The 27,596-nt window shown below is 38.5% G+C and overlaps 1 protein-coding gene across 1 annotated transcript; it reads right to left on the bottom strand.

The window, feature by feature from the left end:
• Positions 1 to 695: 695 nt before the first annotated feature.
• On the bottom strand, positions 696 to 27,207 carry SMC1B (structural maintenance of chromosomes 1B). Its single transcript, XM_036400918.1, has 25 exons — positions 27,099 to 27,207; positions 24,516 to 24,704; positions 23,902 to 24,014; positions 22,964 to 23,167; positions 22,297 to 22,535; positions 21,573 to 21,831; positions 20,519 to 20,659; positions 18,710 to 18,792; positions 18,014 to 18,221; positions 17,651 to 17,836; positions 15,905 to 16,084; positions 14,785 to 14,931; positions 14,199 to 14,336; positions 13,593 to 13,709; positions 11,926 to 12,032; positions 11,026 to 11,167; positions 10,119 to 10,264; positions 8,891 to 9,044; positions 7,405 to 7,503; positions 6,377 to 6,533; positions 5,472 to 5,626; positions 3,961 to 4,112; positions 3,492 to 3,561; positions 1,107 to 1,217; positions 696 to 879 (listed from the first exon to the last, which is right to left on the bottom strand). Exons 1-25 carry the CDS (start codon positions 27,205 to 27,207, stop codon positions 769 to 771), a joined length of 3,717 nt encoding a protein of 1,238 aa, XP_036256811.1. The 3' UTR covers positions 696 to 768.
• Positions 27,208 to 27,596: the final 389 nt, after the last annotated feature.

The raw sequence follows: 27,596 nt of genomic DNA, 5'->3' as shown, positions 1-27,596 counted from the left end.
CTTTAAGTGAAAAATTCATTAACTTCCATCTGCTTAGATGAAAAACAGCCAGCAAAGTAACTTCAGTGTACTGGGACAGCTACATAATAACATTACATTTTTAGATATTTTTTTATATATATATATTTCACTTGCCTCTAGAGCATGACTCATTCTTTCCACTTCTGTATGAGGTGAATTAGCTCAGAGGTGAAATTTTTCAAGGTTACATCACAGCTCTAGAGCTGCATCCCAAGTTTTTGTACAGTTAACTAATACCTGTGTAAGGTTACAGTGGAGAACTGAAGTCTGATTGTCACAGAGGTCACCCAAGATAATGAACACACTCCAGTACCTTACTGTTTTAGAAAAGAGGAAATAATCCTATTCTGAAGGCAAACAGAGGCAGCTACAACACAAAAGGTCCTGACTGGAGCAGTGAGCACCTGAACAGCATGCTGGCACTGTGGACTTTTCCTAAGAAAAACAAGAGGCTTGTTTGGGATACTCTACTTATGGAAATGAGCCTGCAGCACTTCTTACAGCCAAAATACTTGGAATGAAAGCTTTGGCTACCAGTGTGCACACCTCAGAAATAGCCTCGGGCTCTCCTTAACAAAACTGCATCAAGGAGTAACAGCTGATTCCCTTCATATTTTGCAAAACTGCTTCACTTGCAAAGTGAACATTTCCCTGTCAACCTCTAACAGCCCCATTCAAACTCAGGTTTGTAACAGCCAGCTGTGAACCCAGTTCCTGTTGTCACCTGGCCCTGCCACCATCCATGCACTACTGGAAGAGAGAACCACGGCTGGGCTTCTCTGCTGTGTCCTGCTCTTCCTCCTCGGGGTACTCGGTAAGATCCAGGGTCAGCACTTGGCTGAACATGACATCATCGTACTGAGAAGAGGGAGGATCACATGTAACACACTTCTGGTACTTGAAATAAGCATTTTGTAACTATGAGAAGCAATCATGAGCTGGAGTTCCCCAAAGGATGTTCCCCAAAGCTGGTACAGCAGGACATACCCAGCCACCATGTTGCCTGGTTCACTGGAGCAACGCTTCAGGTGCGACCCAGCACTTCCACAACCCCATGTGCATTATTTACCCATAACAATTGTTACCTCAGGACACACTCCAATCAATGCATCTGCCTTGCAATAAAACTCTTCCTTCAGGGAAATGACTATCATTTGGAACTGTTCATGTGCCTGTTCTCTAATGAAACTCGAGACCTTTGGAAAGAAACCAAGTATTTCAGTTAGTTCTGGCAACCTGAAACAATGCTGTGACTGGGGAATGGTGAGGGAAGAACTGAACTGTGCTAGCTGCAAAATTCCATCACGATTGCTAAAATGAGAAATAAACCAGTTTCAAAAGCCAGATATTTTGCATGGTTTTAAGACAACTCCTCAGGTGTGCTGCTTTTTGAAAACATTTAAGAAAATAATGGTTCATTCCAGTGAATAAAGCTATAAAAAGACAGCAGTGCCAATGAATTAACAATTTTACTTTATAGAACTAGAAAGGAAGGTGGCAATCCCTAAATAAGTTTTTTTTTAGAAGTGTGAAAATTTTGCTACTGGCTGTATAATAATCTTAAATTAGTTCACTGCAGACAACAGCAAGTTTCTCAATGATAATGCAGCTTAAAGGTACAAAATTTAAGTTATTAACTGCTGAGATTGCAATTTACCCCAATATAAATTAAATGCTGCATAAAGGAAAACGAGTACCTTTTTTAATGAGCCCTCTTTCTGCACACTTCTATCTACATGACATGTAAATTAGTTTTTTACTGGAAGAACTGTTAGTAAGACTTATGGGAAGAACTCTTGTTAGTAAGTTACAAACTGCACAGTCATTTCAGAGTATAGTTCCAATTAGTGAGAGATCTGTTTTAATACATCATCAGCCTGAAAGAATGCAAAGAAACAGATTAATTTCTTAGGATAAAAACCAGATACCAGTGAGTAGCAGCAACCATTTTTCGTAGATCAGTTTTGCTCACTTGCAGTATTTAATTTTAGCTATGTTTGAATTGAGTAATCCAGGTGCATAGAGGCAGAAAATCACCTCTTTGTTTCCAGTGTTTTGACAAGAATGGTGCTCAGCACATCCTTAGGTGTAAAGGGGACCTCTCTTCTGCCAGGCAGAATGAGCCTCCTCAGAGAGGCAAGGTGCAGCAAAGTGCCTAGTGCACTCATTAATCATTATCAGCTCTGGTAATGCATCATAGGTGCCTATATGGGAGGCTGGCAACATCCCAGAAATCCTCACCTTCATGCAGTGGGTACAGGACTGGGGCATGTCTAACTGCAACAGGAACTTATTTGGATTAATCAAGTCATCCAGGTAACAAGCAGGTAAGGGTCTGTGCCCGGCTCCAGAAAGAGCCAGAAACCCCAGGCAGCCACCCCAGCCAGCTGCAGAGGTGGGCAGTGCTCATCACCTGGCACCCCACAGCTTCCACAACAAGCAGAAATGTGAAGTTCAGGAGTAAATGGTGTAACAGCAGAGGAATGCCTGGAGTCAGCCTGCACTGCTCCAAGTCACCAGCCTTGAGACATCTGAGCTCAGAAAGAGTAACACACAGAAAACACAATACTCATATTCAACCAGAACACATCATCTTAGAGTGTCCCAAGTGAGACTCAGAAGCAGAGCAGTATCTGACAGAAGCTCATCTCATGGAGGTGCTGTGTGATGTGTAATCTTGTTTTTAATCATGTCACTGAGAGCCAAACCCTAAAACCTCCTCAGGGATCTTCATTATAGCCCCACTACATCCCATCTGATGCTGCTGAAACACACTGCACAAAGTTAAAACAACCTCAGGGCCTGGGTAACTCTTGTGGACTTGCATCCCAAGGATTTAAGGAATTTAGGTTCAGGAACTTCTTACAGTGAGTCAGTAATCTCCAAGAAGGAATTTAATTCTATCTGGCAGGCACAAGTGGTAGAGCTTTCCAGCTTATCTATTCCAGAGGTACCCTCCAAGCAAACTCTGGGGCACTTGGCACATCACAGTTAATGCCATCAGGGGAAAAACCAAAACATTTGGTGTTTTAACAACTGCTTTTGTTTGCTAGGCTCTACCAAGACTGACATTAGCAGTAGTGCTAGTAGAAATACTGTTCTGAAAAAGAATGCTTCCACAGAAGAAAATCCAGGCATATGCAGAGAGCTTTAGGATTCCTCCCTACAAAAAAATCCCCCAGTTCTGAGCCTCCCCCTCTCTGCTGTTTGTGCTCCAGCCTCCGTTCCTGCTACATTGAACAATTACTACCAAAAAGAGAAAGAGAAATTAAGAAGGCAGCAAAGGTGTTTTACTGAAGAAAAGTCATGGGACTTTTCTCTCTCATAGACTCATTAGTTCAGCCCTAAATCCAATCTAAATTAAATCAGATTCAGTCAGGCTAAACAATCTCTGTATCCCAACACCCTGCAATGGAAGTAGCCACCCTTTTACAGCAGGTACCAGATACTGTCAGTAAAGAGCAACTTACTTTATCAATGTTTGTGTTGTCCAGGGCAGCATCTATCTCATCCAAAATAAAAAAAGGAGCTGGACGAAAGCTGTAGAAGACAAGAAAGTATTTTGTATTGAAATACCAAAATGTTAATCAACATTCTAAATACTTACTTACTCCATAAATAAAGTTGATAGTATTTTGCAATATTATTCTTATATTTACTGTAATTAAATAACTAGGTACAATTTAACATTTAATATTAAATAGACAACGAATTAATTAGCAGTTGATATCTTTAATTAACATGAAATTCTACACTGATTATGTAAAGTCATGACAGATAAAGAATAAGGACTTCATTAGCAGAATTTTTAACATTTAACTTTTTTTTTTTTGTATAAGCATAACACTTTCTCCTTCTGTCACCTACTTGGCCAGATACTTGGAGAATACCATAACACATTTTTTTCCCCCCTGGATAGTCCCAGAACAGTTCTTTTACCTGTGCACAGCAAACACAAGAGCCAGGGCTGCCACTGTTTTTTCCCCTCCTGACAAACTGTCCATGGGCATGAAGCGCTTGCCCGGAGCCACGCAGTGAAAGCCAATCCCTTCCAGATAGGGCTCCTCAGGATTTTCTGGGCTAAGGAAGGCCTAGAAACAAACACATTTACTTGTTACTAGTGAGATTTAGCATATTATTTAGATGGGTATTTTTTAGGTTTAAATACTGACTGAGCTGGTGAGGAAACCAGGGAGTTTGCTTCCCTTTTAGGGAAGCTGTTCATCCATTCTGAGAACAGCAGTATCCAGTTCCCAGAGAAAATGGTTTTGTCAACAAACCAGGAACCAAGAGGCTCAGTAACAAAACCAGTATGGATATGGTGCCACATATTTGTTATTTCCAGACTTTCAACTACTGAACAAACTTGACTTTATCACCTTTTATGTAACTGCTTAGATTTTTAAAATTATTAAAATGTTAGACTTCAAAAACAGATTTTTTTTTGGCCTGGAAGACAATATATTTGCAAAATTGCCTTTTTTCGTGAAAGGTTAGCTTTACAGAACCTAGCTTTGAGCTGGACAAAGACTGCTTGTATTAAAGTCTTTTTCTGTACTTTGTATCTTGGTTCCCAGGGACAAAATTTAAAAGCATTATTTTAAAGGAACCCCCATTTTTCCTAACCACTAGAGGTATGATAGGCAAGATCTTTGCTAGATGGTTTATTTTTCTCATTAAGAGAAGAGACAATAAAATGATACAGACTCTTCCCTCTGTGTACCTGGAGACAGGCAAGAGAAATTTCCTTACTTAACCCACATTTCAAATGTCTCCTCTCAGATCACAGACAGCATGGAAGAAAACCAAACCAACACACAGCATGCTGAAGAAAATCTTAAGACAAACAAGAGTTCAATCCTTTAAACATTCCACAGTCTATGGAATTTGACATAACCAAAGCATTTGGGAGTTCCCTCTTGACTTCTGGTATTAACACAGGAACAGTAACAATGCTAATTGTGAGAATTTTTCGACATGTTTCTTAAAAGTTGCAAACATATTATGTATGTTTATGTTTTCTAAATATTTAAGTGGGGTAGAAGGTGCTTCAAAACCTTATACAAAACACTAGCACTGATTTATGATTTTCAGTTGTCTGTACTAATGATTATTATTAGTGTAACTTGATGTGTAAACCAATGTTATTTTAACTGAAGTACTCAATTACATTTCACACTTGTGTTCTGATAATTTACAAGTCTGCTAAAAGCAGAGGCAAACTAAGCCAAGCTGAATTTTTGCTCACAGATTACCTCTCTCTGTCTAATGTCAAGCATACTTAGTCTTATTGCCTATTCCTTCCCTGACCTTAAACTTCTGTAGTCTTTATTTCTGTAATTTTCTTCTTAAGGTCTGAGGCTGTCTTTGGAAACCACAAGTGCTACTTTATTCTAGATAACAAAGCAGCCAGTATGGCCTTTAAGGCACAGGCCCTGTGCACAACTCACCTGAGCACTGCTGTTCCTGCAAAGCCTCTTGTAGATCCTGTCAATGGCTATGGAGGCATGCTCAAAGCACCTGCTGAACAGCTCATATCTCCTTTTTTTCACCTCTTCAAATTCCTGCTTGCATTTTCTGGCCTCCTTTCTGCTGTTCTCAAAAGCTATGGAAAAAAAAAAATCACAGGAATTATTCCTTAAGAAGTGTTTGAGCAAATACACAGAACAAATATATACTGGGTACCACAAACAGTATCAAAGAAAACACTTATTGCAGAAAAAGGAACATACCAATATAGTGTGAGTTTCCTTCCAAATTTCAAATGGAAGACTCACAAGCCAGCAAAGTTGTGATGTATTCAATCTGCTCTGTGCCACATTTGTCTGGAGCAAGGACCAATATTCTTCTCCTAATTCCTTCTGGGAAGCAGGCAGCCCTAGGCAGTACCAGCACTGACCTGGTACAGCTCCAGAACCCCTGAAGTTTCTTACATTGTTAATATCTTCAAAACTCTCAGGAAATACTAATCATTTTGCAGAAATGCTCGTGTATGAGTTTTGGACAACATACACAGTTCCTTCAGTTATGTATGAAAAATTTAAACAATTTTAACATTAAAGTCAGTACTTCTCAGAAAGCAAGTAAAAAAAGTAAAAAACACTTTGTGACGTCATGTGGGGAACAAATATCTTCCCAATCATTCAAACTTTATTTCAACAAACTACTCAACACTCAAGTGTATGTTAATAAGTTGCTGAACATGTAATTAAAATATAACTGAGGATAAACACTTGAGCACAAAAAAATCCCTCAATATCTGAAATGGGCAAAGCCAGCAGGACCAGCCCCAAGAAGAGGAATTTCAGTTAGGGTGGAATCACAAAAGTGACTGACATGAAAGACTCAGTGTTACCATCTATCGATTCTTGGAACCTGTCCCGAGCTATCAGTAACTTCTCTTCTGCTCTCAGGTTTGGAGCAGCTGTCTTCATTAATGTGACCTCTTTAGTTTTGATTTCTTGCTGCATTTGCTTCACTTGATCCTCTATATCTTTATCAGATTCTAGTTCCTAAAGGAAAAAAAAAAACCAAAAAACAAACAACAGAGCAATCAAATTTGCTTTTGGGCCAAGACATTTCAATACATACAGCAAGCACTCATGGTTCCTGAAACAATTAGCCCACTCATTAATAGCTTTAACTTGAAACACAACTGAAAATGGTCTTATTTCTTGCAATGAGTCTACCAGGCCCTCACTCTTCTTTTCCCCAAGACCTTTAAAAACCAGAAGCCAATTATTTTCTCTCAATTCCCTTTATAAAATACAACACAGGAGCGGGATTAGTGCTTCGCTCCTTGATTTTTAAAGAAGAATCAGTGAATTCTTTGAGATAAGTTCTACTGATGATAGATTCATCCTCCGTTCTGTATTTAGCCTCTGACATTTAACTATTTTCCTCAAGATTAAAGAGGAAAAAAAAAATCACAAAACCTGCTGAGAAAATGTGGGCTGTTAGACAGGGAAGGATGGGAAGCCTTGGTCTCTGCAAATACCACAAATAGAAGGTGAACAACCCCCCACAGCCACCCTTGGGTTCTGGAGTTTTGAGCCTTAACATACAAAGTTGGAACTTTGAGGCAGAAGGTAAAGGAGGAAGGAAAAAAAAAAAGTTATATTAAGTCTCTCAGTTCCATTTTTGTGGTTCAGGTAAGCTGTAAGTTAAAGCCAGTTACATGGGAAACTGACCTATGCAGAAATCCCACACATCAATGCTACATCATGAGTACAAAATTAGAGCACATATACACATGCACTTCAGCTTAGCAGTGGTTTTACCAGGTGTCACTTAAAGACTAGGGTGAAGAACAACAAATAAAATACCTTTCACAAAAATAAAAATCAGATATTCCATCTCTAATAATTTCAGACAAAAGATTACCTTTAGGTCAGCTTCTAGGGTGCTGTAGTCTATCTGAATTCCCTCTTCCCTTTCATAGATCCCTAATAGAGCCTGGGTTCCTTCCATTTCAGCTCCTGGCTGTAAGATGAAGGACATTCCAGTTCAGAAATACAACAGTTAACTTTGAAACTGTACAATCAATTCATTAAAAGGTTTTAAAATTAAGATACAGTGGTAACATGGTACAAGGTGTCCGTAATCCATGGCTCTTCCCCTGGCCCAAATGGAATGAAGAGTTAAGATCTCATGAGCCTAATTAACACACACACCTGTTAAATGAAAACATCTGCTCAATTCAGCTTGAAGCTATGCTAAAAGCAGCAGCAACCTGGTTATTACGTATTTACAACACTGTACATACTGTAAATGTCCTCATTGGAAAGATGCACTCTCACTGATACCTCAGTCCCTTCCAAGGAAAGGCTGTGCAAGCTGAGGCATTTCTTCCACTCAAAAGAACTGAGGAGCTTCAGTTCTGTATGGCAGAAGCAGAGAATCTTGTACTGCCTGTCACCTGAATTTCACAGTCATGTTCCCTCAAATGAAACAGGTCCTATCTCTCTTTATTAGACCCTTTCCCACCAAGACTTTTTCTCACAACCAAATCTTGCTGATCTTCTTCTCTGTGAGGTTAATTAGGAATCCACATTGTTATTCCTTCTGCTCCCCTCCTTGGTTTCCTCTCTTCCTTATTCAGAAACAGTGAGAGCTGAGCTCCCACATCCTTGGATCATTGGCCTTTCTTGTTCTTTCCCTTCACAGACTGCCCACCCCACCTCACTGCCTGCATTTTGTCTGCTGCCCAGTTCACACCTATCCTCCAGCAAAAATACTTTTCTAAGGAATGGGTTCAACAAGACTCCTTCCAAATGCACACACTTGTTGTAAGTTCTTCAAAACCCACAGCTCATTTCTTTTGTAACAGTGCAGAAAGTCTGTTTCTCCTCACAAGAGATGTATGTTGGAAAAAGAGGGAAGATGAAGACAAATAATAAGGAGCAGCCATCAGATAGCAGGAATTTTATTTTAGCCTATCCCTGATTTCTGTGAGTATCTACATCTACTGAACACAAAAGGATGATTTTATACACAGCATTTATATTATGGATGATAGACCAAATATGATCTCAACCCTTGCACATGCCATAATTATTTACATTTCTGAACTGACCTCTGTGTATCCTCTTACTTATCTTCATACCAATTTTCTTGTACAACCAGATTTTATATAATTCACAAGAGTATGTTTCAAGCACAAGCAAAAATACTTGCAAACAGTATTTCTGCCTACAAAAATAAAAATAAATCCTTCTTTTGAATGTAAGAGACCTCATCACATGAATAGAGTGTATTGGTTTGAACATTACTATGTAAGAGAAACAGTCCTGTAAAGAAAGAAAAATTAAATTCATGAGTAAGTGCTCCTCCATGATATATATCCATCTTCTGTAAACACTCTAAGTACCTCTACTTCACTGATGTCATCCAGTGATCCAGACAGTAACTTGATTTTCAAGTCCTGCACCTTGCATTCAAGCAGCAGATTATGTCCCCTTAATCTCATCTCTTCCAGTGAGGTTTCTAGAGCTGTAGCTTCCCTCTGCAACTTTGTGGCTTCTCTACATGCACAAAAGGCACAAAACAACTCAAGGGTGGAAACAGCACTGCTAATAACATCCACAGAAAAATAGCATGAAAAATACAGCACAGAAAACAGATTCCAAGCACCAAGAGGGCTGTTTCTTCTTCAATGACCCCCACCAAACATAAAGGAAAATGGTAATTCTGCCATCCCCTCCATTCTCCTGAATTACTCCAGAGGGAGCCTCAGTCTCAGTACATTAAAAGCACATTCAAATACCCATCTTTCCTAATTACAGACTACCTCTTCTGTTCAGCTCTAGTGAACATGTATGGAGATTTGATCCTTTAACATGTAACCAAGTATCTTTTATCATTACCCTCCCTGAGACAGCTTGATTCTTTACAACCAATTCCTGTGGTAGCATCAAGTTACCATCAGCAGAAACACTGTTAAAATTATACACAACATAAATTACAAGGCATACAGTCATGAGTTAATAGAAAGTTCCACAAGTTCACATAACCATACTGTGCCAATGTGACAGGGTTTTTAAACATAGCAGTGACTCCTGATTAAGAGACATCAGTAATAAGCAAGCACAACAGAACTGAAGTATTAACTGTCCACAAAGAAGTTGATTTAATATAAAAATAGGAGAAAAAATGACCTAAAGTCAGTATTACTTTAAGGTAACCAACATATGAAAAGTCTGGAAAAATAACAATAAGATTGGAAAATAAGTGTTCCCGTTAATCAGACCCACTGTACAACTCAAACTGAACTGTGAAACTACAAGGGAACTTCACATGCTGCCAATCAAGCTGTAAGCTACCTCACCACAAGGGATGGGAGATCTGTGGTCAGAGAGTGAGACCTAAGACTAGGCAGATAATAAAAAAATTCTGTATGGTTCATGGGATGGCCCTCTCCTTCACACAGTGAATTAGAAACACTGTTCAACTAAGGCACACTGTAGATGCAAATCACTATGTCTCCAATAAATCTTTCACAAGAAAAGAAAACAAGATAAATCCAAACATGTGATCAGTAAATCCATTCTAAATATTATCCCTTTAATCATCCTCCCAGGAGTAGAAGTAGGAGTTACCTATTAAGAGTTAACATCGTCTTTCTGAACTCTTCAACTTCATTTTGGCTTTTTGCAAGCTCAGCTTTATGAGCACTTAGTCTATCCTTAAGGTGTTGCTGCTCCTCCAAAAGTTCATTCACTTTTTTTAGAAGCTTTTCCTCATCCTGCATAGAAATATTTAGATTTTTAACCTCCCACCAAGAATCTAGATTTGGAACCTCTACTAAACAGAAAGGAGGAGTTAGACCTGTTACATTCAAATGTGTTACAGAGAAGATCTGAAAGGCACTGGGGGAGGGGGGGTTCCCCCCACTTTGTAGCAGTTTTATACATTTCACATTTTGTTTTTTGTTCAAAGCTTCTCCTTCCCTTTTCTGTGAACAAGCACAAGCTTGTTTCTTTGACAAGCACCATCACACATTACAGGATAAAGAACACTGTGAATGAGAAACCCACACCTATTACTTCAACTAAAAGTCTAAACTGGTTTCATAGCATTATTTCAAATGTATTAAGGGCTGTAAAGTAGCTTAAAGATATAAAGCACCAGAGTTGCTTGCTCTTACTCATAAAATCTTTGCTGAATCTGAGCCACATGCTGCTGGTTTTATCTATAGTACTATGTTGCCTCTTCATATCAACAGAATACACTAACTGAACAAAATACAAAATAATACTGTACAGACAGTATTCCAAAACTTAATTTTTAGTAAGCTTATTTTTAATAATAAGTAAGTATTCAAATATGGCAGCTTATTCCAAAGTTAAAATGCAATATGTGTCTGCATTTGTCTAAGCAATTACAAAGTCAACCCTGACTTAACCCCTTGAAAAATTCATCCACAGCATCAACTACATTTATTCAAAATTGAAACTGAAAGAATGTATTGAATTACAGAGACAGAGAAATTGTTTTTATTATTACCTTCTGTAGCTTGATAATCTCAGCTTCATCTTTATGAATTGTCTCCCTCAACTTGCTGACTGAGTTTGTTAATTTTTGTAGATGATCACGATTATACTCCAGCTGAATGTTCAGTCGTGTCCTCTGATTTTCAAACTCCAGTCTAATCAAGGTACAGGATTTCAAACCATTTCTTACAAAGCAGGCTATTAACTGTGACTGGACTCTATTTAGATAGCATTATGTATCTTCTATGTGAACACAAAAATCTGCATTGCATTGATTCTACTACACCACATCCTGTGAATATATGTGAAATCACAAAGACATAGTGATACTGGTTAAACAAATACAATATAGCATATAGCCACATCAATATGCAAAGTGGCACTTGAACTTCAACCACCAGTTCATTTAACATTCTCCTCCTAAGATACAAATCTGTGGTGCAGTAACACATGTCTGTGAGGGAAACACTAGGTGAGGTTGCCTGGAAAAACTCAAGAACCTGTTTTCCATACAAGAGTATGTTCCTATACCAAACACCTGCATCTTACACCCAGTTTTCCTTAAGATTTACTCACACATGAGTGACCCTTCATGCTATTCTCTATCTGGGACAGTGCCATTTTTTGATGAGGGTATTAGAAAACTACTTTTTTTTTTCAGTAGTGCTACCAAAATTTTACCTTTCAAGTTTGTTGCAAGCTGTCACTGACTGTGTCTAACAAACCCAAACCACAGCAGTGATCTAACTAATCCTGGTCTAACTAATCTACAGCAGTGGCCTAACTAAGTGACAAGGAGCACCTTCTACATTCTCCTATGACTTTGTGTTATTTCCTGTGAGGGAGTTTCTCCAGTACCAGTGTGCCCAATCTAATACCAACCACTGGTTTACATTTTGGTGATAGATACCACCTTCTCTTATCAATCTCCTCTTGTTGTCTCACATGCTCTTGTTCGTACACACGGATATTTTCTATCCCAATTTCTTCACAGAACTCCTGGAAAACAACATCTTCAACCTTTGAAAACAGAGAAATGGAACAAAAAATGATTATACTATTTGGCAACTCACACATGTAAAATATTCAATCACTTCATACTACAGACTAGATTTTTAAGGTACTTCAAGAAAACAGCTAACAACTACTGAGAAGTAATTTGTACTTGAAATTTTCAAGTAACACTTTCAGTCCAAATGCCAGACATAAGGCATTATGATCTACCAAGTGCAACTCCAATCTAAGCTCTTCTTGACAGCACCTGGTGATTCTGAAGACAGAAGTCATCACAGTGTAACCAGCTTCCCTGGTTTTGCCTGCTGTTCCCAGGCAGCTGAAGAAGAGAAAGCTAGACAGGACACTAATTCAGATACACTAGATTTCTTGGGAGTTGTAGTTCAGTTCTTTACTTGAATCCTTTCAAGAGATCCCTAAATATTAATTACTATGCTCTGTTTATAGAAAAGTTACAGCAAAAACTCTGCCACAGAATAGCTACTTTCCTAATTATACAGCATATATTAACAAAAGCATCAGTCAAAATCAATTCTAAATTGTTTTTTACAATTTATGCAGGCAAATACTAGGTACAGTGTATATGGCTAGACTGAGGGAAGAAAAAGCAACAGTCCATTCCTATAAATTCCTGTTTAAAAGGAAACACAATGGACTGAACAAAATTTTAAGAGAACTCTACAGGTCAAAGCCTGATATTATTTATATTGTTTTAGTATTCAGGATTTTTTATCCAGGTATCAAGTAGTACATCAAACCAAGTTATACTATCCAAGTTACACTTCTCTTTGGAAACTGATGATTGGTTCCAAATGATAGCCTTTATGTTTTTGTTTTTTTCAGAACAAGCAAAAGAAAAGTTCCTGTATCTGGAATTCTTACACAGTTACCCATCAATGACTTCCTCAGTGTTTGCAGATGACAGACATCTGCACTCCCTCATGCCTGCACCCCCAGTAAGACAGAGAACAGGCAGCAATTTTGGCTTGTTCTTACATGTAGAATTCCAGTCATGGATTAATCCCAGACTGACTGATGAGAATGGGTCAGAAGCCAGGAACTAAATTACAGATGTATGATACAGCCTGAGTTACTGCAGACAGTGGTGAGGAATGTCTCCTTCTCCAACAATATACATTTACACCAGCATCTAAGTTCTGGGCTGTGTATTTCCCGATAAAACTGCAGTACCATTTTTCCACAGCTTATACCAGATTTCTTTGCTTGACAAGAGTATGAGCAAAGGCAGCTTCAAAACACAGGTAGAGAGGAGGTGCTATTTCCCCAAGAGGTCAATCACTGCCTACTCTAGCAGAACACAGCAGGAAACCCCTCTTGGCATCACATTAGGCTAACATTCCCTTCACTGAATGCCTTTAGTCTCTTCATGACAACCCTGCTCTGCAATCTGTCCACTGTCTGTATGAACTGCTCTGGGGACCACTGGAAGACTGGGAAATTACAGAGAAACCAAGGGATGAGATGGCCAAAGTGTCTACATCAGTAAAACTTAAGCTTCTGTAGCCTAATAGCATGAGCTCTCAAAGCTCTGACAGAAGGCATTACCTTGTTAATTTTTTTCTGAAACTCTTCTATTTTTTCTTTTCTCTGCACTATTCCTTCATTCAGCATATCATGCTGAGCCTCAAGATTTACCAGTTCACTTTCCAGTTTTGATTTTTCCTAGATAGAAAGGAAAAAGATCGTAATTTTTCTCAATAGGATGATCAACTTCCTAGAAATTAAGGGACAGCTCTGTTCCAGGTTAAGAGTTTTTTTCTGATTAAAAACATTAAGCATTTTCTTCTGAAATGCCACTTAGCCACTATTAGTGCCAATCTGCATGTAACAATTATAGTTTTAACAAGTGGAAAAGCAAACTAAGTACCTCATAGAGTGCACTTTGACTTACAGACTACTGAAGGTTACTAGATGATAAACCAAGCTTACCAGAAACCCAAGTTTTAAACCACAATAGAAAAAGTCTCCTATAAAGTACTCTGGAATCTTTGGGTTTTTTTTTATTCTATCAATTCCTCAGTTGTAACTGCTGTATGTAAAACTTTAACTGAATTTAAAAACTACATAAGGAAGTAGCATTACTTGATCAGTAATTGCAATTAAAACAATACCATTATTAAACATGAAAATTGTAAAGATTTAATATCATACCATGAAGAGATTAGCAAGATGTTTCTTTTTAATAAGGTCTAATTCAGTCTGTGAATATTTAAGTCGTGTCTGAGTTCCTTGGCACTGAGCACGCAACTGCTTCAAGTCAGCCTCCTTCCGTCTGATCCTCATCAAGTCCTGGGAAAGTGTTATGGGGGGAGAAAAAGCTTTTTAAACAAAAGATGAACTGTTGGAAATTTTTTTTTTCAGATGTTAAAGCCCCACTGACCAAGGCCTCATTCAAGGTAAAGGCTGACAGCAGAGGTCATATGCAATATTAATATTGTAATGGATTTATTTCTCCCCAGAAAGTATCCCATTAAATTACAACTCCATTAAATTAAATTACAACTCCATCCCTCTTAACAAAAGCCAACACTAAAGGTACAACAAATCATTTTACACTGGCAGGTTTTGGTTCATGCCAACATTCCCATGTTTACACAACCACATTGTCATTTTCATTACAAGTCTTCAGGTACTCTTAACGTTTTCCTGGAGGGAGCTTGGACCAACAGTGTTGTCCTGTATTTCTGCCTGTATGTCCAGCATGCCTTCTGCAGTTAAGTACTTTTAAGAGACCTACCTTTAACTCAGTAATCAAGCTATCTCTTCTTTCTTTCATTTTATTCATTTCTTTCTCATCCCAACATCTAGCTTTAAATCTTAAATCACTTGATCCTCCAGAAATCACTCCAGATTTCAAAAACAAAGTTCCATCAAGAGACACTGTCTGGAAGAAAATAAGTTATATCCAAATAAATCTGAAAAAACCTCAGCCAAAGTATCCCATGCACTAGTGCCCAAGATATGGTAAGTAAAACAAGTAACAACCACATTTGAGTTGGACTCAATTTTTTCTTTTCTCTCCAAACCTGCTAACATGAAGCATTTGAAGCAAAGAGAAAATCTGCACCTTCTTAGGAGTAATCGCATTTTGGTACTATTACAGCTGATCAGAAAATAAAATTAAACTGTATCATTTCCTTGCATATAGCCCCTTGTGTATACACTTGCACTTTAAAGGTGTAAGAACAAACACCTTTTAAACTTGGTAGAACAGACCAAGCAACATGGTAACAGAGTAAAGGCAAACAGCCTGTTTATAAAGTGAAAGTGTACATTTTTGTAAAGAACATGGGTGTTTTTGTGACTTTATTTCAAGTAAAAATGACTTCACACTCACCTTTAACTTAAAACTTTCTTAATCAAAATTTTAGAAGGTTTATTAAGTGAATAAAATACTCTCTGCAGCAATAGAGACAGGAATGAGAAAGAACTGTAGGAAGTGACAGAGAAGCTTGCAGTCCTTAACATAATGCATATCTACAACCAAGATACTCTGGCAGATATTTTAAAGAATTTTGAAAGATAAAGTCAGTGTTTTAAAATCAGACAGTTTTAGAAGCATGATTATCCATCCCTCCTACTCCTCATAACAAGGACTATACCAAGACCTGTATTTGGACACTAACTATCCTTTCACTTGCCTCCTCCTTTTCTCAGAAAACCACTTCAACTTACTACCAGAGGAAAAAAAAACAAACCAAGAGAAGTATCTAGTCATTTGTTTCTGTGAGATTAGACAGCAGAGTACCAGCTCTGTTTTATCTGCAACACTCCAGCATGTTTACAGAAGAATTTTTTAATGGCATCAAACACATAACTGCAATGAAAAATGTATGTAAAAAACTTTGGCTTCTCACTTTCAACCTCACTGGTCCATCAAATGCAATGTGTTTTGCATCCTTAACTGTTTCACAGATCAAGGCATTCCCACTCACAAACTGAATCACTTTTTTCAGTGGAGCAAACTGGGTTTGTACAACATCCACCATCATTTTAGCCTCTTTTATCTCCCTTAGCTTCTCGTTAATTGGTTTAACCTGTAAAGCAAACAAGCAGGGTTTAGAATCCATGTTGTTAAAGCAAAGCATGTCCAAATCTGAGTAGTCTGGGGACAGGACATACAGATCAACACAACAAGGAGCTCTAGCACTGCAAGACTAAAAACAGATCTGAGGTTTATTTTCTCTGTACACCACTGTCCTTCAAATCTGCAAAACCCATTGCATTACTATTTATGATGGCATTAAGATATATAATTGTATAGCCTGTGCATCAAATCAAAGGACACCAAGGCATGGAGAATAAACAAGAGAGTTCAAGATGTGTGTGTGGTTGCAGGGCTACCACCTTGCCCAGAAAAGCTGTGGCTGCAAGTGTTCAATGCCAGGGGGCAGGAGCAGCTTGGTCCAGGGGAAGGAGTCCCTGCCCATGGCAAGGGTGGAACTGGATGAGTTTTAAGATCCATTCTAAACCAAACCAGTCTGCGATTCCATGATTTTTGGGGCCAAGGAGACATGGTCAGATAGTCCTATAGCTGGAGCAGTGCCATGGAGGGATACAGGCTTTTTGGGAAAGACAGGTGGGGTGGGGACAAGGACATGATACAGCATATAGAATAGACTGAGGTACTGAATTCTTTTCACTTCAGTCTTTACTTGCAAGACTAGTCCCTGGGAATCCAGGCAGGAGCCCAGGGAATCTAGAACAAGGAAGACATATTCTAGCAAGAAGAGGATCAGGTGAGGCAAACTTAAGCAAACTGTATGCATGTAAATGGGCCCTGGTGTGATGCAACCACCAGAGCTGAAGGATACCATTACAAGGCCACTTTCAATGTACCTATGAATGATCATGGCAACTGAGAGTTGCCTAAGGATTAGGGGAAAACAAACATCACTTCTGTGCTCAAAAAGGGCAAGGAGGAGGACCCAAGGAACTACAGGACAGTCAACCTCATGTTGATTGTGGAAAAGGTATCCTATCTAGAAACTAGTTCCAAGCACACAAACACAAAATCTTGGAGAATTAGTCAGCATGGATTCACCAAGTCAGTCATGCATGATCAACAACAGCCTGACACAACAGAAACTACTGGCCTGACAGACCAGGGGAGAACAGTCAGTATTATCTAGCTAGACTTCTGAGAGGCTTTTAACACTGCCTCCCCTAAGATCATCATGGAGAAACTGATGAAATAGGGTCTGGATGAACAGTGAGGTGAACTGAAAACTGTCTGAAAGACAAGGCCAGGGTGGTGACTGGTAGGACAAAGTCCAGTTAAAGGTCAGTAGGTAGCCTTGCCAATACTGGGATTGATCCTGTTTTATGTCTTCATTAATTATCTGGATGATGGGGAAGAATGTACCCTCAGCATTTGCTGATCACAAAAAACTGTGAGGAATGGCTGATACACCAGACAGTCATGCTGCCATCCAGAGAGACCTCAGCAGGCTGGCAAAGACCAACAGGAGCCTCATGAAATTCACTTCCCAAGTCCTGTGCCTTAACACTTCAGCTCACTCTAGTTTAACTAAAATGAGCCAGTATCAAGAATTACATGTGTATTAGCTTGCTGATGACAGGAGAAAGAAAAACATACTTACATCAAGGTAATCCAAAGCAAGAAAAGTTTCAGGCTCAGCTCGTTCTTGTTTTAGGAACCGAATGCAATCTCTTGCTATTTTTTCAGTGGCAACAACAATAGCAGTCATGTATTTGCTGAATACCTTGGTAACAGCAAGCTGGTATTTTTTATGAATAGGATGACACAGGTCAAGCAATCTTCCAAACTGAAGATTAAAATACAGGGAAGTATTAGTTAATATTAATACTATACACTCAAGCAAGAACAAAAGTTAAAAAGATGTTCCAGACTGTCCAATTTACTCAAGCTGCTTACTCAGTCTGTTGCAGAACTTTTAAGTCTTAACTCTAAAATAAAGCATTAAATGAGGCCATTCCATTACCACAGAATCTGGATAGAGCCTTTTTAGACTTTCCAGGATCTCTGCTCTCATCTGCTCACGCCTTCCTTCATGGTAATCAATCCTGGCATTCTGCAGTTCACCAACTAATTTGTTCAAGTCTTCGTTCACTTCAGCCATTCGTATGGTGGCATTCTCAATTTCCTTAGCCAGCACTTCCTCCTGCTGCTTTTTTTCTGTTAGTGATCCACTTTGAACAGAAGCAAAAATAAAAAGTAATTCCCAATTTCATTTATACACACTTTCAGTATAAATTAAGGTCATTCTGAAGTCACCTAACTTCACAAGCAGTAAATATCAAGCAGAAGACAAGACCAAGGAGGCAAGAACCGAGCTGTGCTAATACACAACATAAATATTAATGTTTTCTAGAGCAGCACAACTACAAAATCCTCCTGTTTTCTTGCTCAGAATTTGTCCAATAATAGCCCTATACCCACAGTAACAAAACTTGTGAGAACTTGGAATTATAGAACTGATTCAAACAAAATATGGATTAGTCATCATACTTCCGACTTTATTTTGACAGCCAAAGTGACTGAAATATTAAGTAAAATTAGTAAGAATTCTAGTTCTTATTAAAATTTCAAAGAAAATAATTAGAAGTAGAAACCTGCTATGTTTTGAAAATGATTAATACCCAAGAAATCCAGTTAGCTTTTAATTTTTTACACATACATGCATATTTTAGCATATTCTTCCAACTTCTCTATGCGTTTTTCATGCTCTTCTACCTGTTCCACAGTCTGTTTAATGGTTTCCTATACAGTCACAAATAGAATGTGTTAAAAATAAATAAGAGCAAAATGACAGTTTTAAGATATACAGGTCTACATTAAGAACAATACTGAGATAAATATTTTCTTCTTTATTGCTATTTCATGGTGAGGTAACAGCATCTCTTTCACAACAGTAGGTGCCAAGCTACACCTGAACAAATAACATAGGGAAATTATTATATTAAGGCCATTATGGGATTTTCCATGTTCAGCTACAATTTAGGGAAAACCTCTTCAGCACAGATAATCAAGACACCAACAAACAAAAAACCCTTTAAACAAAGCACCAGGAAATTATAGGTCTTGAAGTAAAGAGGTGCTACTCTTGGCCCTACATCAATATCTTTTTCCAAGGAAGTTGACACAGTTTCCAAACTGACACAAAATATTACAGTAAAAAAAACCCCTACCAATGGTAAAGAAAGAATTTTCATTAACTCAAATTTATTAAAAACACATTAACTGAAGCAAGTAGAGAGGAAAAAATACTGCTACCTACACAGTTTATTAATCCTTAATTTAACCCCTGAACTCCTTGTGACCTTTTAAATAGGTCTAGGGATGGAGAGTCAACTTGCACCCACTACATTGTTTGCATATACATATTTCATGCACTCTTAAGTAACCCTTATTCTTTTCTCAACAACACAATGGGACTTGCTTAGTTTAAGAAGCACAGGCAATGGAATTTATTTCACTTCTAGATACTAACTACATTTTTCTGGTAACTAGCAATTAAAAAAAGAAATTGTATTTTATGAAGTAAAAATAGATGTACAATTATTATCTTAGCTATTACTTATATCCTCATAAAAATGGAGCAAAATACAGACTTTTCCATAGAAGCAAGCTTATATGTTCAAGAATGAGGTGTTTGGAGCTCTATCACTCATAAAGCCTCATATGGTGCATTTTTAAGCTTTCTGGATAGCAGTCTCCCTCAACCTTGACTCTGTAACTAAATGCTGAAGAAATGCATGTTGCCTCTCTAGCAGAGTTAAAAAAATACAGCCAGAAAACCCAAAACACCTAACAGGACAAGGTTTCCAGCAAAACAGAAATGCTACATAGCATTCTGCCCTTTTTACTTCTATCAGAAGCAAATATCAGGCATGGTAACCAAGCCAGCGTAAAAAATGTACATATTTTATTCTTACATGTTTGGTTCTGCAATGATCAAAGATATCACAATCAAAATGCCTGCAACTATATTCACACAAAAAAGCTGCATATGAAGTGCAAGAGAAGAGTGGACACTGAGATTTTCCAACTACAACACATTCTTACACACAACTGACCTTAAAACCATCTCAGCAAAGATGTTGCTGTGATCAAAATCCACCTCTGCAGGGTTTGAGTGCCATACACACATACAACAGCAGTGGGACACCTCAGAAACACTACACTTACACAAGCAGAGACTGCTGACAGTTAAGCCAATGTTCTGAGTACTTGTAAAATATCAGAGCCAAAGTTTCCAAACACCAATCCTCAGTGTGGGCTCATGCACACGATTTCTGAACAAATTTAGAGGCCATTCTGCTAAACCTGCTGCAACATAGAAACTGAGTTAACACTTCCAATATCCCTCTCCCGCTGAGGATTTGATGACATCAAAGCATTGAACACGTTTATATACAGTTATAGCAGAGGGAACAGCAGAGAGACATTTTTCTCCTAAAACCCAATTCTAGTTTGATACAGATACCTCAATTTCATTTTTCTTCCTGCGATTAAGCTTCAGCCTTTCTTGATCTCCCTTATCCTCCCAACGAAGCTTTTCTAGCTGCTGGGCTAGTGTAGCTACTTTCTTTCTTGCCATTTCCTTTAGCTCCTTGTACCTCTCTAACTGCACAAAACAAACAAACAACAAACAAACAATTAATTCCTTGGAAAGTGAGAAAACTCATGTTGTTACAGCCTTAAGTAACTTTACCTACCTAAATTTTGTGAAAACTATCCAGAAGACTCTTCTAGCTTCTGATGGCATTATAATAACCTGAATTTTTTTACACTAAGTTTCAATCCAAAGCTTACACCTAATAGTTCTCACCAACAGTCTTTTTTTATCCTTTTTTGCTACTCTTATTGTTCAGGGAAGCTTATAGTACTTCCCATTCAATCTGAAGATTTACACTATGTTTTTTGCACAGCCCAAAATTCATGCAGTATTTTCAGCATTCTCATGTTATTAAAAAATTTCATATAGTAAGTGAAATACAAATATTTTAAACAAATCTGCTAAGTGATGACTAACTGACCAAACGCCTCTGAAGTGCAGTGCAGGAAGATTCACAAACTAAGGTAGCAACCCTGCAGGTTCTCTATTAATTGATCAGAAACTATTTTAAAGAGGAGGAAAACAGCTATCACGTAGTTTTACAAACATTTGTGGCCACGTGGTTGCAAAGACAGCTTCCTTCCAAGTGAATTTACTATCAAGGGATGTAGCCCTTTCCCTCTCAAAGAAGAAGATGGTATGTATACTACCAGGTCTTCATTGGTTTTCCCTAATTGACACCTCAGATGAAAAGCCAGTTCTCAAAAATCACTCACCCTGAGACCCTGACAAACATTTTCTGTCCCACCCTCCCACAGTGTACCATGCATCTAAATAAAACTTAGAACTTTGGTTTTGTTTAAGTTCAAGGGTAAAAAGATCACTAAAAATCACAGGTCATTGGTGAAATAACAGTTTCTGTGTAATCAGGAGTATTTTTGGACTTCTCTATTAAACAGTACTTTTGGGCCTTCTGGTTTACCTGACTTTCTCCCAGCTCAATATCTGCTGCTCTCTGCATTCTCTCTTCTTCAGTTTTCTCCTCAAATGCTCTCCAAGCCTTCTCAATATCACTCAATTCCATCTCTAGCTCTTTTATGTTCTGCTTTTCCTTATCACGGGCTTTCTCCTTGTCCCTTAGAGATTTTTTAGACATTTCTACTTTTTTGATTTGGTAGGATGTGTTTTCCTTTGCCTTTATATAGAGGGGTCTCTGCTGAATCAGTGATGCCTCCAGAGTCCTAAAAAACAAAACCAGAAACGAGCCCAAAACAACCAACCCCAACAAGACACAGGCAAAGCTGCAAAGCCACAGGAAAAGGGGAGAGAGGGAAGATAGAAAGGACACTCCCTCCCCCCTGCTGACCACATATGCAAACAATCAGTTTTAAACTGTTAAGGGTAGGGCTTACACTGTGGGCATGCCCACAGAGGATTTTTTTTAATAACCAGTGAAAATGGTAATTTAAGTGAAACCTCCTAAAATTTAATAGAAAACAAGTATTTATATAATGAAAAATATAACTAGACATGGTATAGGAGGTAAAAACCATTTCTGGATTTTAGTTAAGTGAATTGCTAGGAACTGACTTCCACAGCACTGAACTATCAACCAAATTTTTACCAGGAAATGCACACCTGCCAAGCAACCCCCAGTGCAGATAATGCTTTATTGAACTATCACAGAATCTCACTGGAAAACCTACTTCATTTCTTTTTCCATATGCTGATGGTCCCTGTTTAGTATCCCAAATAATTTTTTCTTCGCTTTAAATGAATCTTCTGCTGTAGAAAGAGCCTCTTTCTTGATATAAGCCTCCATATTCTTTTCATCCAAACTGTTTTTCAGAAAGCTAATTTGTTTTGCATTGTGATAAAGCTGAAAAAGCTGCAGCTGTATCCTTTCTTCATCCAGTTCCTTGATTAACATCTGGTAATGCTCTGCCTACCAACATTAAAATTTAATTTATGGTTTATAAAAACTATTTTCCATCATTAGCAGTCTAATTTCAAGGCCAAAGTGATGTAAGATGGTGTACAAGTAGCTCTAATTCCAATGGTAATGGTAACTAATGGTTAAAAGTAACGGTAACTAATCATAAAACTCAAATATTGAGGTCCATACTTTAATTAATTATACTGGCAAACCTATACTTTCTTTTATTTAGATTACATGTATCCCTCTACGTTTTCAAATGATACTAAATTATTATACAGTATGCCATACTGAAAAAAACTACTAGACTAAAACCAAAAAAAGTTTGTGGCTTTGTTTTGTTGGTTTGTTGTGCTTTTACAAACACTACTGAAGTTCATAAGAGATGCAAAATCTGGCAATTTAACATGAAAAAACTGAATGAAGCTTTAAGCTACCTCCTCTTTTTCCATCCTTGCTTGTTTGCGTTCTGCTGCCACACTTTTTTTCTTGTTATAATTAAACTGGGCATCCTCTTCTGCTTGCTGCATTTTCTTCTTCTTTTGTTCATAGTCTTCAGCATATTCCCATGAATTACTAATTTGTTCAAAAAGTTGAGTTCTCTCCTTTGGCTTCTTCATTGCAATTGACTCTACTGTTCCCTAAACCAAAATTGAAAATAAATAAATTGTGCAGCACCACAGATCATCCTGATGCCTTATGAATTTAGGAGCACATAGTACAGATTCACTTTTGAATTTATTTATGGTCAACACAGATGGTGGAAATGCATCTAGATTCAAACCCAAGGAAAAATTTCGTGCCAAAATGAGGATCACCTTGCCAGCCACTCAGATTTCTATAGATGTTTCTGTACAAGGGAAAAATCTATTCTTCCTTAGGAATTTTTGTTAGCAATTATAAGTAACATGATTTTGTGAAATGTATTATTCATCAAAAGCTTAAGGCCTATGTCATTAAATTCTTGAACACTGATAGCTGAATAGAATTTTCAACCCCTCAATCTTAAAGAAATCCTTTATATTTTCATGTGTCTTTACTAACAGGAGTATTTTAGGACAAAATTACTTCTTCCTAGCACTCCTGCAATTAAATACACTAAGCATTTATACAAACCCATACTTTTCTATATATTGTGAATAACAGAAGCACTCAACTTCTTCCAGATTGGCTTCTTTCTTACTAGTGTATGCATTTTTATACAAACCCCATTAAGTGGATTTTGTAGTCTTGTAGTTCTTGGTAAGGTCAATAAAAAGTACATTGCCTTGTAGTGGCTAAGGGTGCTCTCATTTCTGGGCAATATTTGACTGTGTATTCTATGAAATAACCTAAGAATCTTTTGTTTTCTTTTGAAAGTACCCTGAATGCTCACCTGAAAAATAAGGCAATTCCTGGCTTTGACAAGAATTCCTATTTTTTCTAACTCAGATATGTAAGCAGATCGGCTGACAGACTTGTCATTGAAAAGAAACTCAGAACAACTGCCTAAAGGAGGAAAGGAAAAAGAATTACTGCTGAAAATGGCTACAACAAAAAAACCCACTGGAAAAGAGTTACACTAGTGGAATAATTTAACTGAGTGATTTTTTCAAAGAACACAATAGATTTCAATTACTCCTCTATTCCTTTCAGTAATTTACTTTTTCTGTTTAAAAACTCCAGTTTCCAATTTTAGTACTTTGTAAAGGAACTGACACCTGCAGCAAGGTGTCAGATCACATTTCTTAGAGCCTACATCACCTACAGACCCCAAGGAAATACCTAGAGACTGATACTGAGCAAAGAACATATAATAACTTGCTTAATTTTTTAAACTAATTAACTCAAACATATTTTTTCATTTATATCACTATCTGAAGGACTATACTAATCTGCCCAACTATGAACTAATATTGGGCATCTGAAATTCTAAGTTGGGTATTTTTGGTCTCCATTTCTTTATACATCAGACAATAGACATTTCCTGCAGCAGAATCTACCACCTACCACGGATAACTCTTGAAAATGTTTTCTCTTCCCCATCTTCCTCACAATATACAATCTTCACACTAGCTGTAGAAGAAACAGGTTTTCCAACATGTGCTCCATGAATGAGTTCTCGAACACTTTTAACTCGCAAATTTGATGTTTTTTCACACATCACAAAGCTAACAGCATCCATTATGTTAGATTTTCCTTAAAAATTTAAAAAAAAAAAATTGACATGACATAAATGGAAGCATTTTATTAAGAATTATAGAATCTGAATAATTGCAACATTCTTTAAAAATTCTATTTCTAATTCTGTATTTTTTTAGGAAGAAATCCTTCTCTCTGAGGGTGGTGGGATAGTGGCAGAGGTTGCTCAGAGAAGCTGTGGATGCCCCACTCCTGGAAGTGTGCAAGGCCAAGCTGGATGGGGCTTGGAACAACCTGGTCTAGTGGAAGGTATGATGGGGGGTTAGAACTAGATGAGATATGAGGTCCCTTCCCACTGAAACCATTCTATGATTTTGGGATTTTATTGAGGAAAAGCTGTTGCACATAATAAACACATTTTTAAGATGTAACACACTGGCAGCAGAAAATAAGCCTGTCTGTAATAAAAATTATGACAAAACTGATTTATTTTTTCAGTCTTATTGGAGAAATCTTTTTTTTTTTTTTACACAGGCTTCTTAGAGGAGAGCGTGCCACATCACTCTCCTTCCTTGGCAGTGTGTTTTCTGGAGTGAAGTGAGTGAGGTTTATTGCATGTGCACTCCAGCCCCAAGTTTTCCACTGCAACTCTAGTCTCCTGAAGAATATTAGCACTTTCCCAGATCCATTCACCCCAGCAACAAAGCTAGCTGGTCATAGTACTTCAACAAAAACCCTCCTAATGGAAGCCTCTTTTCATTTGATCCCTTTAGTCTTGAGCATTTCTGCTGACAGAATTATTTTCAATCTATTTTCAACCTTCCTATGTCCAGAGTATTTTGACTTACTCTCCAAAGTATCAGAAAAGCAAGAACACTAGGAGGAAAACAGAGAAATAAAGATACTCAATTCAGAATTACATAATATTCACACCTTTTATTCCCTGGATTAATCCATAAAATGTACTCAGATTTAACTTAAAGAGCACCTGGAAAAAGTATCCTAGTTCTGAGACTTTACAGTGGGGACAGGATCATAAAGAACATGATAACAATGCTAAATATATTCAACATTCATAGATCTTACTTCAATCAGGAAAGTGAGGAAACTACAGGGTCTAAAAATCTGAATTATACACTAAATCAATAACAGACATGAGAAATGAAAAGTGAAATGTTGAACCCATCCTTGTTGCTCTGTTAAGACAGCCCTCACCTCCTATCAGTTTGATAAGCAGACACAAAATCCCTTTCGTTGAATGGAGCTTTCTGAAGCAGAGATCAAATTTTAAGAATGTGAAAAATGTGTATTTTATGATTGGCTTTTTGCAAATATTAAAATGAATATATGTGTTATACTAGAAAGTTCTGCTGTATTAATTTTCTGAAGTAGCGTGTTAAATATAGTTTTAGGTTATAAAATAATGTTTAAATAGAAACTATGCTATGTAAGATTTTTTTTAAAGAAAGGACTCACATGGAGATAGCAGCCACAGGACACGTAAATCTTTCAGAGAAAAAGAATTTATTGCTCACTCATCAGAAAAAACTAACTTCGTCCTGCCTCACTCAGCCATGAAGACGCCATTAGAATTAAGAGGAAGAAGTTGACTCCAGACAGAATCCCGACTTTGAATGGAATTTATGCATCATGCATGAAGTGTATGAATATGTAACAGGCTATTGTTTTTAAGGGCTAATCCTCTGTTAACGTGTGTTCTTTTTCTGGCTTATGCTGCCCAGAAAAAGGTACCCGGACGTCCGTAACTCTTTGTCTCCATTGTCTCATATTGTCCAAATACAAATTGTCCAAATTTTTATTACTCTAACTATATTGCTATTTTTATAACCACTTTATTGCTATTAAACTTTTAAAATTTCAAAAAAAAAACAAGCGACTGGCGTTTTTCACAAAGAAGTTCCAGCACCCTGGCATCCCACAGTGCTGCTGCCCCTTCAGAGCCTCGCTGGCGCGGGCCCCGCTCCGCGGCCGCCGCCATTTTGCAGAGCCGCCCCCCCCCCCCCCTTCCCGGAGGAAGCACAGCACAACCCACACACTCCCATCAAGGAGCAGGTTTCCACTGGTACATCCCGGAGTATTAAAATAAAACCATCCTTATATGATTTTGGTAAGCTGAGGTAGCTAAGACAAGGTGTGCTGTTTGTAAACTAGGCTTTCAGCTTAAGCTGGAAAGCAGCAGGTCAACACGATAATAAAAATCCATGAACTCTCTTTCTCTCCCCCAGTCTGCTTCTGCTCTTCCATCCTGGAAAAACCTACACTTTCAGCTAAGAATTACAGAGCAGGTGCTTCCTAGGCTTCATTTATACTGCCACACCTTCGGGTGCACATGAGGAGATTTCAGCAGGTGCACAAGGCTAAATTCCACCAAACGGAGCCCTCAATGTTGACAGCTCAATGGAGCAGCTGCTCCCTACCCACCCACAATACCTGATCCATTGGGCCCGATGATGCAGTTGAACCTCATGAAAGGTCCGATAACCTGCTGCCCTCTCCACGACTTGAAGTCCTTCACCACCAACAACTTCAGGTAACCCATCCCCGCGGGGAGCTGGGGTCAGGAGCTGCCGAGCTCCACACCTCAAACAGTCGACGAGGACACTTCACCAATTTACCAACAGAAAACCACCCCCACCCCACAGCGCTCTTCGACGATTTTATCGCCTCAAAGGGAACGGCGAGCCCGCCCCGCCCTCACAGCCTGCGCGCCTCGTGCAGCGGCCCCGCCCCGCGGTGCCCTTCGGGAGTCACCGCTCCCGTTCCCATCGCGACCGGCCGCCTTGTGTCCCGCCTGGCCGGTGCCATCGCGACGGGCCGCCTTGTGTCCCGCCTGGCCGGTGCCGCTCCCGTTCCCATCGCCACCGGCCGCCTCGTGTCCCGGTTGGCCAGCGCCGCCGTCCCGCTGTTCCCATCGCGACCGGCCGTCTT

The sequence above is a fragment of the Molothrus ater genome, chromosome 5 (genome assembly GCF_012460135.2).
Source record: "Molothrus ater isolate BHLD 08-10-18 breed brown headed cowbird chromosome 5, BPBGC_Mater_1.1, whole genome shotgun sequence".
Classification (NCBI taxonomy): domain Eukaryota; kingdom Metazoa; phylum Chordata; class Aves; order Passeriformes; family Icteridae; genus Molothrus; species Molothrus ater.
The sequence above is the reverse complement of the archived record's forward strand: the minus strand, read 5'-3'. Positions and strand labels throughout refer to the sequence as shown.

What these genes read in the sequence shown, in the direction of transcription:
- SMC1B (XM_036400918.1), bottom strand. Translation starts at nt 27,207, where the DNA reads ATGGGTTACCTGAAGTTGTTGGTGGTGAAGGACTTCAAGTCGTGGAGA. An exon ending in GGAAGAAAAATGAAATTGAG is followed by an intron (nt 18,793 to 20,518) that starts GTATCTGTATCA and finishes GTGACTGTATAG; the next exon opens with GAAACCATTAAACAGACTGT. An exon ending in GCAGGAACAGCAGTGCTCAG is followed by an intron (nt 4,113 to 5,471) that starts GTGAGTTGTGCA and finishes GTTTGTTTCTAG; the next exon opens with GCCTTCCTTAGCCCAGAAAA.